At 37.1% G+C, this 11448-nt stretch overlaps 2 protein-coding genes and 1 non-coding gene across 3 annotated transcripts; all 3 read right to left on the reverse strand.

The window, feature by feature from the left end:
- LOC144660504 (trypsin-like) lies at positions 1-3222 on the reverse strand. The gene is made up of 4 exons (XM_078521160.1): positions 3162-3222; positions 2175-2535; positions 1178-1398; positions 1-353 (listed from the first exon to the last, which is right to left on the reverse strand). Exons 1-4 carry the CDS (start codon positions 3220-3222, stop codon positions 31-33), a joined length of 966 nt encoding a protein of 321 aa, XP_078377286.1. The 3' UTR covers positions 1-30.
- On the reverse strand, positions 1042-1115 carry Trnag-gcc (transfer RNA glycine (anticodon GCC)). Its single transcript has one exon. It is a non-coding gene; the product is annotated as a tRNA-Gly (tRNA).
- A 4015-nt stretch (positions 3223-7237) lies between the features above and the next one.
- LOC144660499 (trypsin-like) lies at positions 7238-11448 on the reverse strand. The gene is made up of 4 exons (XM_078521152.1): positions 11387-11448; positions 10270-10683; positions 8267-8487; positions 7238-7571 (listed from the first exon to the last, which is right to left on the reverse strand). The coding sequence occupies exons 1-4, from the start codon at positions 11446-11448 to the stop codon at positions 7249-7251; spliced, it is 1020 nt and encodes a 339-aa protein (XP_078377278.1). The 3' UTR covers positions 7238-7248.

The following is an 11448-nucleotide window of genomic DNA, read 5'->3' on the forward strand; positions in this document are numbered from 1 at the left end:
TGTGCGTTTATTGTTCTAATTCTTGTACAATTAATACGAGTTCATTGTATCATCAATCCATTGCTTCAAGTAACGGACCCTTGAGTAGACGCCATATTTGCCTGGACGAGCACATCCGATCCCCCACGAAACAACACCCTCCAGATAGAACCTTCCGTTGTCCTCACACACCATGGGACCCCCTGAATCTCCTTGGCACGAGTCCTTGCCACCTTGATCGAGTCCAGCGCAGACCATGGAGTCGTGGATCCGTGAACCATAGGCCTGTTTACATCTGGCGTCTGATACAACCGGGACCTTGACCTGCATGAGGACATCAGGAGAAGCACCACCTGAAGCCAGTCGTCCAAATCCTAAAGAGACCAAAATAAAAACATGTAAAATTTTTTTAAACAAATAAACTGAAAATGGAACATGTGATGCGACAAAATAGGGAAATAGGTTCCATTTTGATAGTGAGACATATTGGAACAATTTCCGTATAAATATCACAATCGATGCCATTTCACAATAACTTATTGTTACTTATTTTCGCGGGAACTTAATTTCGCGATTTGGCCAAAAAGGTACGATTAAAGGAAGCAAATTTCGCGAAAATGTTCAAAATACTGGTCTACATTAAAAAACAGTAAGTTTCAAAATAAGCACAACTGGTTTTACGAATTTTCCATAGCAATTGTTTCCAATGACACTGAACAGAACCATATAACAATGGAATGGAATGGAACTGAAACTGAACTGAAACTTTATTTACCCTCGGTATTATGAGCCGTGTTAGGGCTCTAGCAAGTATATGCTAATGAAACCGAGCATTTCACAGTATAAAACACAATGCGCAAAGATAGACCACAACACCGGGAACTCCGTGCTCTGCTCTTTTCGATAAGTGTGTGGGTTCTTTAACGTCCCCTGTTGATTATAACACTGAAGATGCAGGAGACGGGGCCTACAGTTTATCGTCCTTATCCGAGAAGACTAGAATATCTAACCATTTGCAGATGTCATTGCAAAGGAAGCATATTCTCCTCAGACCCTGTGTGTTGGTCCGGTCTGGGACTCGAACCCGAGACCTCCCGCACGGCAGTCCGGCGCTCTACCAACTGAGCTAACCGGTCGGCGGTTAGTTCGGAAGAGTTACTCTCCAAAATTGTTTCAAAGTATATACAACAGATTTTACCTGTAACCCAACACATCTTGTTATCAGCAACTCTTCCACTTGATCCAGGCATACAAGCCAGGTTAACAGCTTTGTTAATTTGAGCAGGCTTGCGCAGTTTCAACATGGCAATATCGTGTGCCATGCCATAAGGTCGTCTGTAGCTGCGGTGAGAGATGATCTTTTCAATCTCCATGTCCTGCTCTGTTCCCACGTTACCATTTCGCTTATGGGCTCCAAGTCTAAAAAATCGAGAAACGACTTTTCTTTAAAGTCCTACTTTGCAATTGAAATAAACTATATAATACGTAGAGGAACTTAGCACGATTGACATTCACCATTTTCTGTGTTTGGCAGAGAAAAGAATAATGAAGTTTCTTGCATTTTTGTTCCAACTAATGCGTTATGTCATTTCTGCATCTATATTTAAATTGTGGGGTCTTGCAAAGGGAGGCATGCTCCCATCACTGCAAGACATAACAAAAAAATAAAAATAAAAAACAGGCTTGGGGGAAGTCCCTACACCCATGAATGAAAAAGGAACTATGTATTTCACGGATGCGCACGTTAAAAATACAGCCCATATTTTTAATATGTGTTTATCATCATTGTTCGTTTCAGTTTTTTAATTAACAGTGTTTATCAAAACCAAAAATTAAAGTTCCCTTTATGTATTGACAAAGTCCTTATTATACTCGTAGAAATGGGTTATTTCAGGCAACCAAAAAGTACTTGTAAATCATTCTATTTCGTAAGCTTGTAGATGAAATAAGTTGTTGATTAATAATTAAAAGAAAACAGAATTTCCTGTTTCTTAATCCCTTCCGTTATACCCACATATGCTTTTAAGCCACTGGCTCGATTTAATCCTTCATTGTTAAAAAAAAAAAAAAAAAAAAAAAAAAACATTTTTGCTGGCTTGGGTGGATAGGTGAAAGGTGATTGGTGTTAAGGTACTCTCGTATACGTTAGTTATGAATTTGGTTCCATTAAGATGGTAACTTTTCTACAAACTTACCTTACACGAAAGCTTGAGGGAGTTTTACCCGGGACGCAGTGAGCTGCAGTGACAACCCATTGTGGATGAACTAAAGTTCCTCCACAGAAGGAAAAGCCGCCAAGTGTCCTGAGCTGGGCCTGCCACGGCCATGCTCCTTTGGGGGCCTCGGTACCACCAACAATTCGAACACTGGGTTTGTAACCACATTGTCCTGATCCGCCGTTACCGCCGTTGCCACCGTTACCACCGTTGCCACCGTTACCACCATCGCATAGATTACAGCTCTTCTGGCAGTTAACTTTCATGAATGCTTTGTATTGACCTTTGCAAAATCCCTGGCCAGCCCAGTACGAGCAGTGTTGGTTTTTGTCGGCACAACCTGAAAAATGTTAAAAGAGAAATAAAAAAAGGAAGTGATAAATCAATCAATCAATCAATCAATCAATCAATCAATCAATCGAACAATCAATCGAACAATCAATCAATAATGACCGAGTTGCCCACCAACGTTTGATATCTTTTAACATACTGTTCTGCACCAGCAATCATGCTTCTTGAAATTCGTGTCATGTCCATTTAGACATTGAAGACATTTTATTCCAGTGGTGTATAACGCTGCAGCACATATTGGATTTTAAAAATCCGGAGACCTACCGTTTTGATTTATAAACCCTTTAAACCCTCATCTGATTTATTTCGGTTTCATTTCTCTTTCTTCATCAAATAATTACTGGAAAAATCAACTTTAGTTGTCAAGAAGGGTACATACTCAAGGAGTAGTTTTCCGGTCCTTAACCGGCGATTAGTAAAGCACGCCTTCAAATTCAAACAACCAACATATATCATCTCACCACCAATCCTAAATCATCGTTAGCAGTAAAACAATGATTATGATCGAATCGTGCAATAATCGCACCGTGTAAAGATAATGCGATGCAAGTCTATATTCTAGCTCTGTTTCTTAAAGAAAGTGGTGCAAATGAAAATGTTAAGTAACATAATTACCATGTGCGAAACTTGCCAAGACAGCGACGCCCAAAACGCAGAGAACAACTGTGGACTGCATGATGAGGGAACAATTAACACAAGTTAAAACGGTCCTTGATTAACCTCCTTATATCCTGAACAACAAGGCTTCAAGACGCTGCCTGAACAAGCACAGGGGCTAAACAAGTGAATACAAGCTTACATAGCTGATACAGCATATTTCGTAACGCAAACTTCGGAAGATGGACTTTTGTAACTTGGCAAATAATAACGCATTCATTTTTTATATGCTAAGTTCTTCGTTGGTTCGGCAATCTTTTATCACAGCGAATGAATCAAAACCATCTGGAGAAACTGGGCAAATTCTAACAACTAGCGCCGTACATATTTGATTTGCAATCTATAAAATGTGTATTCATGAATGACTTCTTAAGGATTTATTGTTTGGTCAGGCATTTTTTAAGGATACACTGATATCAGAAAAAGAGTGGCGGCAAAACTATTTTTTTTTATATGGTGGGGTGTGAACATTTTCACAATAAAGTAACATTTTTGGATCCGGTTCGTCTTATTGGTTTGTCGATGGGGAGTTCTTAACAAGTTACCCAACAACCATTAGTGATTTCATTTATTATCCTTATAGTTATTGTTTGTTTGTTTGTTGTTGAACAAGTTTTCTTTTATATCAACGGACGGCCATTTGACGATACTTTGCAGGATTTTATGCCTTTTGTTCGCGGGTATTTTTACAAAGAAAATGAATTGACTTGGTTGTGTTTTGTGTTATTTACCTGACAAGTATTCTTCATAGCTGTCGTAATGACAGTGTTTTGTTGTAGCGAATAATATCAATCCGGTACAGAAAATTTGGAAAACCATGTAAATAACAATTACTATTCGTCTTTTACTTAGGAAACATTTCAGAAAATACAACATTTATTGTTATCGTACCATTAAAGACATCAAAGCTGAGAAAACAGACACACAATAGGAACTGGCCTTGAGAAACTGGGTAAATAACAGCTATTGCATGATAAACATTTGAGAAAAATAAGCCGCGAGTAAGAACCTAAAATTTAAAAACCTGTTAGGCTAAAATTGCAAATTAGATACCATTTTTATAAGAACCTATTGAGCCTAAAATTTGAAAACAGGTTCTTATTTTTTTTTTTAATTGATTAAATATTTTTACTTTTGGGAAAATATGATAAGTCAACATTCTGGATCCTCTTTGGAGATACGTAACCTAGAAGCCTTATAACCCCACATGCAATGTAATGCAAATTTTATACATGAAAAAGGCCGAAAATCACTGAAATCTCTATTTTACAAGTTTTACTCAGTAATGAAGAACCTATTGGGGACTTAATAAACCTAAATTTGTGTTAATAACTCTTTGTGTAAGAACCTGTTTAGGCTAATCTGAAAAACAATAGGTTCTTACTCGTGGGTTTTTACTGTGGTTGTCGGATTATCAAAGCACTAAAGCCGGGAAAATAGACATCTAGTGAAATGCCGATTTTTCGAAACTTCAAGTAAAACGAAATTTGGTTCGAAACTTCAAAACTTCAAACTTCGTAACTTCAAGGGAAACGAAATTTGGTTTGAAAAATCGGGTATTTCGAGAAATCGGGGGTAATATCACGGTATTTGACTGAGCTGTTAGGGAAACGACATTTGCTTCGAATTTAATCGGGAGGTTCGGATAAACCAAGGGTTCAAAAAATCCGGATATCATTACAGTTTTTTGCTGCAAATGTTGTTTTTACAGTGACAAAATATTGCTACACAAAGTGAAAACTGGTAATTCTGCACAAAAAGTATAATAATCAAAAATTATAATCATGATTTTTTTTTGCTTTGTTGTTGTTTCTACTTTTAAGGCCCCGTCTTCACTGACCCGGGTTTATAAAAATTTGAAAACGCATCTTTTTTCTCCGGTTAGGTCAACCGTCCACACTGAAGCGGCGTTTTCGGTCAGCGAAAACGGAGCTTTTCAAAAACGCTCACCAATGACCGTTTGGACTTGGAGCGTGAAATAGTGTATTTTTATTGTAAATAATTTTAGAGGGCCATTGGTTTGTAAGTATTTTTTATGTTATTTTAGTGCTACCCTCGTTAAATAAAGACTTTACTTTTACTTTTACTTACTAATGAAGCGTATCGTTTTCAAATTTACCCAGGTTAATGTGGACGGAAAACATTTTACGCGGCGTTTTCAAATTTCTCCGTTTTGCTATGAGGTGTTTTGCGGTGTTTTATCCAACTAAAGCAAAATTGAATCTGCGTGAGTTGCAGTGATTTGGTTTGGTCTAATTTCATGGTTGACGTTTAAGTTTAAAATAGATTGTCTGATACTTTTGATAGCTTTGCTAATTAAAAAGAATATAAAAGGGAGATGCACAAGAAAGTTGTTACAGCAAAGGAAAATATTACATCTCTTTGGCATGAAAAAAAAAGAAAAAGAAAAAGGCATCTAACACACAAAATAGCAGTCAATTATGTATAAGGTTATCTGTTTTCATTCTTCGATTTTTTTTTATTTAAGCAAGAATACAGACAATACTATAAGTAGCCTCAGTATAACTAACAGTGTATGGCGAGTTTTCATATTTTAATGATTTTTGTCAATATTCAGAGCACAATACCAAAAAGACTAAAAGCTGAAAAAATATTTATAAATCACAAAGACTGCCGAAAATATTACATCTCTTTGGCATGAAAAAAAAGAAAGAAAAAGGCATCTAACACACAAAAAACAGTTAATTTAGTATAAGGTTATCTGTTGTCATTCTTCGATTTTTTTATTTGAACAAGAATCCAGACTCTGAATACTAAGTAGCCTCAGTATAAATAACAATGTATGGCGAGTTTTTATATTTTAATGATTTTTGTCAATATTCAAAGCAAAATGCCAAAAAGACTTAAAGCTGAAAAAATATTTTTAAATCACAAAGACTGCCAAAATTAATATTAGCTCAAATAAGAAAAGAGAACAGACACGTACTTCGTTAAACGTCCTGCAAATCCACAGCCGAATTCGAAGCGAAAATACAAAAATGTCACTCAGAACGCGAAGCGAGAACAGTAAATAAATTCTGCACAATAAATATAATTACACAGTGATCAAAGAACTTTTAAGGCAATTTTTCTTGCTCTGGTGTTTTATCAAAGAATGGTGGCAGAAACCGAGTGAAACGGTTAAATTACATATTTGATGTTTATTCAGAAAGGGATCTTTAAGATGGTTTCCGCCGAACATGCGAGTAATACAGGCAAAATAAAATTACCAAAAGGATCTTATAGCATGAAAACAGTTTGAGTACAGCTAAGAAAAACCTACCAAAACTTTAGCTCTCAAGCTGACCTCGCCAGAGAAAAATGGATTTGAAACCGAAAGCTTTTTATACACAAACCAGAAGTGGCAAAACTTTAGTGGAACTGAATCTGTATAAAAAACATGCACTTGCACTTGAGGTAATGACAAACAAGCAAAAACCTGTAAATCGTTGCTTACAGCAAAGAGATGATATTGAAATAGGAATCAGTTAAAACTCAATCAGCTAAATATGCATGTTGCCCCGAAAGTACGGATAATGAACTCTTCCACGGGGTAGACGTTTCCTCTTCCCTGTTGTTTAAATTTTCTTTTCTTTTCTTCTCCGTATTTCTTGTCTAGCCCCCATTCATAGGTGAATTAATTTGCTTTCTTTAAGCTTTTCTTGCGGCGAGTATCAGTTTGTTTGGTTTTCTTTTCTTTTATGAGTCTTGTTATTATTGTGACCTGAGTGTCTAAAAGTGGTTGCAGAAGCAAAGGAAGCATAACTACCCGTCAGATAGCAGAAACATGCAAATTTAAAGGCATCTTGTAGGTATCTGACAAAACATAATTGATATATACCAATTCTTATATACACGGCTACTCTTTACAATTTGTAATGTAGCATTTTGTTTTGCTTTTGTTTTTAATGATGAATGCCGCTGGTAGCTGGATTCGTAAACAGGAGAATTTAGATGCTTACAGATTTGAATCAAGGATTTAACAAGACACAAACAGTCGACTAGGATTGATTTCTTGTGTATTTTATTTCTGGGTCTTACACAATTAATATGAGTTCATTGTTTCATCAATCCATTGCTTCAAGTAACGGACCCTTGCGTAGACGCCATATTTCCCTGGAGACGCACATCCGATTCCCCACGATACAACACCCTCGAGATAGAACCTTCCGTTGTCCTCACACACCATGGGACCCCCTGAATCTCCTTGGCATGAGTCCTTGCCACCTTGATCGAGTCCAGCACAGACCATGGAGTCGTGAATCGATGACCCATAGGCTTGTTTACATCTGGCGTCAGATACAACTGGGACCTCGACCTGCATGAGGACATCAGGTGAAGCACCACCTGAAGCCAGTCGTCCAAATCCTTAAAGAAAAACAAAGAAACATATAAGCAAAAGAAAATGATAATTTTTTCTATATAAAAAAATATAAGCTAAAGATGTTACACGCAGTGCAAAAGAAATATTAGCTTAGCAGAGCAATTGTATTTCTTAGTACGAGGTTAACGCCTGCCTACGAATCAAATCGACTTAAAAACAAACAAAGTCTTCCGGTGATTTTTGTTATTGTTTTGGTGGTATAAAGCTTGTAACCAAATAAAAACAAGTTTAGCAATCATCTCCTATAATACTTGAGTACAGTGACAGACACAGCATAAAAACATAACTTTACCGCTGTATTAAAGCCAACGTCGTAAATGTCTTTTTAAACTTTACGTTAACCTGCGATCAGGCTCCCTCCGCCGCGAGAAAAATAACGCCTGATCGCAGGTTAGCTTTACGTCACCTTTGCATTTTTTAAAGCTACCCCTTTAACCAGCTTTTCACACTTAGAGATTGCTTAAAGAGACTAAACCTTTTAAGAAGTTCGCTAAGTTTACGCACGGTGGCAGAAAAATCGGTTTAACGACCTTTTATAACATTTAAGTGAAAGCGCAAGGTTGGATAATTAACTTGAAAGAAATTTATATGCCACCATTAATTTTCCGTAAAGCTCCATTTTCATGAGGTGAGAGTTACTCCCCAAAAATGTTTTCAATGTATATTCAACAGCTTTTACCTGTAACCCAACACATCTTGTTATCTGCAACTTTTCCACTTGATCCAGGCATACAAGCCAGGTTAACAGCTTTGTTAATCTGGGCGGGCTTGCGCAGTTTCAACATGGCAATATCGTGTGCCATGCCATAAGGTCGTCTATAGCTGTGGTGAGAGATGATCTTTTCAATCTCCATTTCCTGTTCTGTTCCCACGTTACCATTTCGCTTGTGAGCTCCAAGTCTACAAAATTAAAGGGATGGTGTTACGCAAAGTCCTCTTAGGTTTTGTTTAAATTATGATAATTATTTATTGATAACTATTTTAATTATTACTTTTAAAGCTATACATGACAGAGCGCCGAACTATATTAACGAACTTATTTATATTAAGAGTCCCTCTATGTACGGTTATCGTTCAAATTCGAAACTGCTTCTCGCACCATCCTCCATAAAGATGAAGACGACACCGACTAGGCGACAGAGCTTTTTCGGCTGCTGCTCCAACGCTCTGGAATCAATTGCCGAGCGAAATAAGACACGAGGAGAATTTTAAGCTTTTTAAATCAAAACTAAAGACATTCTTATTTAGGAAAGCGTATGAGTAAGATCAGTTTTATTATCTATTAATTATATTTTTAGGATTTTTAATCTCTTTTTAGTCATATGTACATTATTGTAAATATTTTTTTCATCTCTTATATTCTTAGTATTTTTTTAGTCATATGTACATTATTGTAAATAGCTAGTTTTTAAAACTCTTATACCGTAGAATTCCGGTTATAAGCCCTGGGCTTATACAACTTCGTAAGGGTTTTTGGGTGGGCTTATAAGTGGAGGGGCTTATATTCGGGAGGGCTTATAAGCGGAAGGAAAAAACGTTTCGAAACGAGCCTCGGAGGTGTTGATCGAAATACGTTTTTAAGTTAAAAACGCACAAAAAAGCAACATTTAGCCCTGTTCAGTACTGTCATCCGGTAGAGGGGGGCTTATATCCGGGGGGGGGGGGCTTATAACCGGATGTATTTTTTTGTTTCCAGGTTGATGGGCCTATAACCGGGGGGACTTATAAGCGGATTGGCTTATAACCGGAATTTTACGGCATTCTTAGTATTTTTTTCTATATATCTGAAAGGCGCAATTGGTCATATTTACATGTTAATTTGAGCTAGAGAAATTTTAATATTTTTATTATTATTATTGATCGAATTGTCAGGCTGCACTTATTGATCAACAAAATAGCCCGAACGAGAAAAAAATCATTACTTCATCATCAAATATGTCAATAAATCATAAAAAGGGTTTTATTTAGTGATTTTCTTCCAGGCATCTACTGGTGGATTTCAAACTAATATAAACTTTTAGCAACACCTTGAAAGATTGAAAAGTTAAGACATTTTTTACAGGTAAACTAAACCATAAGATTTCGGCATATCCACAACCATGAATGTAAAAATGTGGCACAAGTTTAAAAAAAAAATGAGCTTGTTTATTCAAGTTTTTCTCATTTTCCACATTATATCTCTTTCAGCGATCTCTCTCTTTTTGTTTTCCTATTTAGCGCTTTCTTCCTTATATTATTAGTAAATGTTTATTGTGAAGTTCACCTTTATTTAAAAAAATCCCTTAAAGTTGGCCCATCAAAAAATACAGTACCCAATAAATATGCCTTGAAAAGCCGATAAAAATAAAATAAAATAAAACGTTTTTGAAACATATCGTTGCAGGTATCTTATGTAATTACACCGTTTTGTGAAATAGTAAACAAAATAGGTATATACCGGTAAGAGGAAACAATATTAAGGAAAAAAACTGAATGCCCTTTCGATCAACTAAGTTCTGTGCCTTTCATCTTAATGTGAAGAGCCTTCGATGGACTGATTAAATTTTTTCATTTAAAAGAAATACAGCTTTCTTCCCCTAGGTGTTTAGCTGAATGGAGATTTGTGCAAAGGCAAATTAAAAGACATAGAATTTTAATTATGAATTTCGTTATATTTGAATGGAAACGTTTCTTCAATCTCACCTTACACGAAAGCTTGAGGGAGTTTTACCCGGGACGCAGTGAGCTGCAGTGACAATCCATTGTGGATGAACTAAAGTTCCTCCACAGAAGGAAAAACCATCAAGCGTCCTGAGCTGGGCCTGCCACGGCCAAGCTCCTTTGGGGGCCTCGGTTCCACCAACAATACGTGTACTGGGTTTGTAGCCACATTGTCCTGATCCGCCGTTGCCACCGTTACCGCCGTTGCCACCGTTACCGCCGTTGCCACCGTTACCACCGTTACCACCGTTACCGCCGTTACCACCGTTACCACCGTTACCACCATCGCATAGATTACAGCTCTTCTGACAGTTAGCTTTCATGAATCCTTCGTATTGTCCTTTGCAAAATCCCTGACCAGCCCATGACGGGCAGTGTTGGTTTTTGTCCTTACAATCACATAGATTACAGCTCTTCTGACAGTTTTCTTTCATGAATGCTTCGTATTGGCCTTTGCAAAATCCCTGACCAGCCCACGACGGGCAGTGTTGGCTTAGTTTGTCCTCACAACCTGCAAAATGTTGAAAAAAAGGGAAGTAAAAAGTAAAGTACTCAATTAATTGATCGATCAATCATTCAAGCAGATTGACTTCAAATCTACCATTGGTCCGCCTGTGTTTAATGTTTCTTCACCTCGAATCAGCAAGCTTCTCGAAGTCTTTGTTACGTACACCTTGCGGAAGGTTTTAACGTGGCCTGTGGTGTAAATGCTACAGTACATATTTAATTTTGACCATTCGGATATTTTTGTCTCGAATTTAAGGAACCGTTTTAACTCTCATTTTTTTTTAGTTTTAGCTCAAATCATCTATAAAGTGTACACTCAGAAAAGACCGTCCCTCTCTCTCTCCCTCACTCTCTAGTTTGAGAGGATAAAAGGATTCTAGGTCTGAAGAAACACAACCTTGAAAATTTTAAATTTGCGTCATTCTGCAGAAGCCTATTCATATCATTTGTCCGCCAATCCCCGCACCATCGCGTAGAATGAACGATTTGTACGTCAAAGAAACCAAGAAACAGATTACGATGAAGAAATCAATATTTTACCCTGCATTCTTCATCAAGTGATACTAATAAATATTTTAAGCCAGTACAATTACCATGTGCGAAACTTGCCAAGACAGCAACACCCAGAACGCAGAAAACAACCATGGACTGCAT

Source organism: Oculina patagonica, chromosome 7 (assembly GCF_052425735.1).
Source record: "Oculina patagonica isolate OP01 chromosome 7, crgOcupat, whole genome shotgun sequence".
Taxonomy (NCBI): Eukaryota; Metazoa; Cnidaria; class Anthozoa; order Scleractinia; family Oculinidae; genus Oculina; species Oculina patagonica.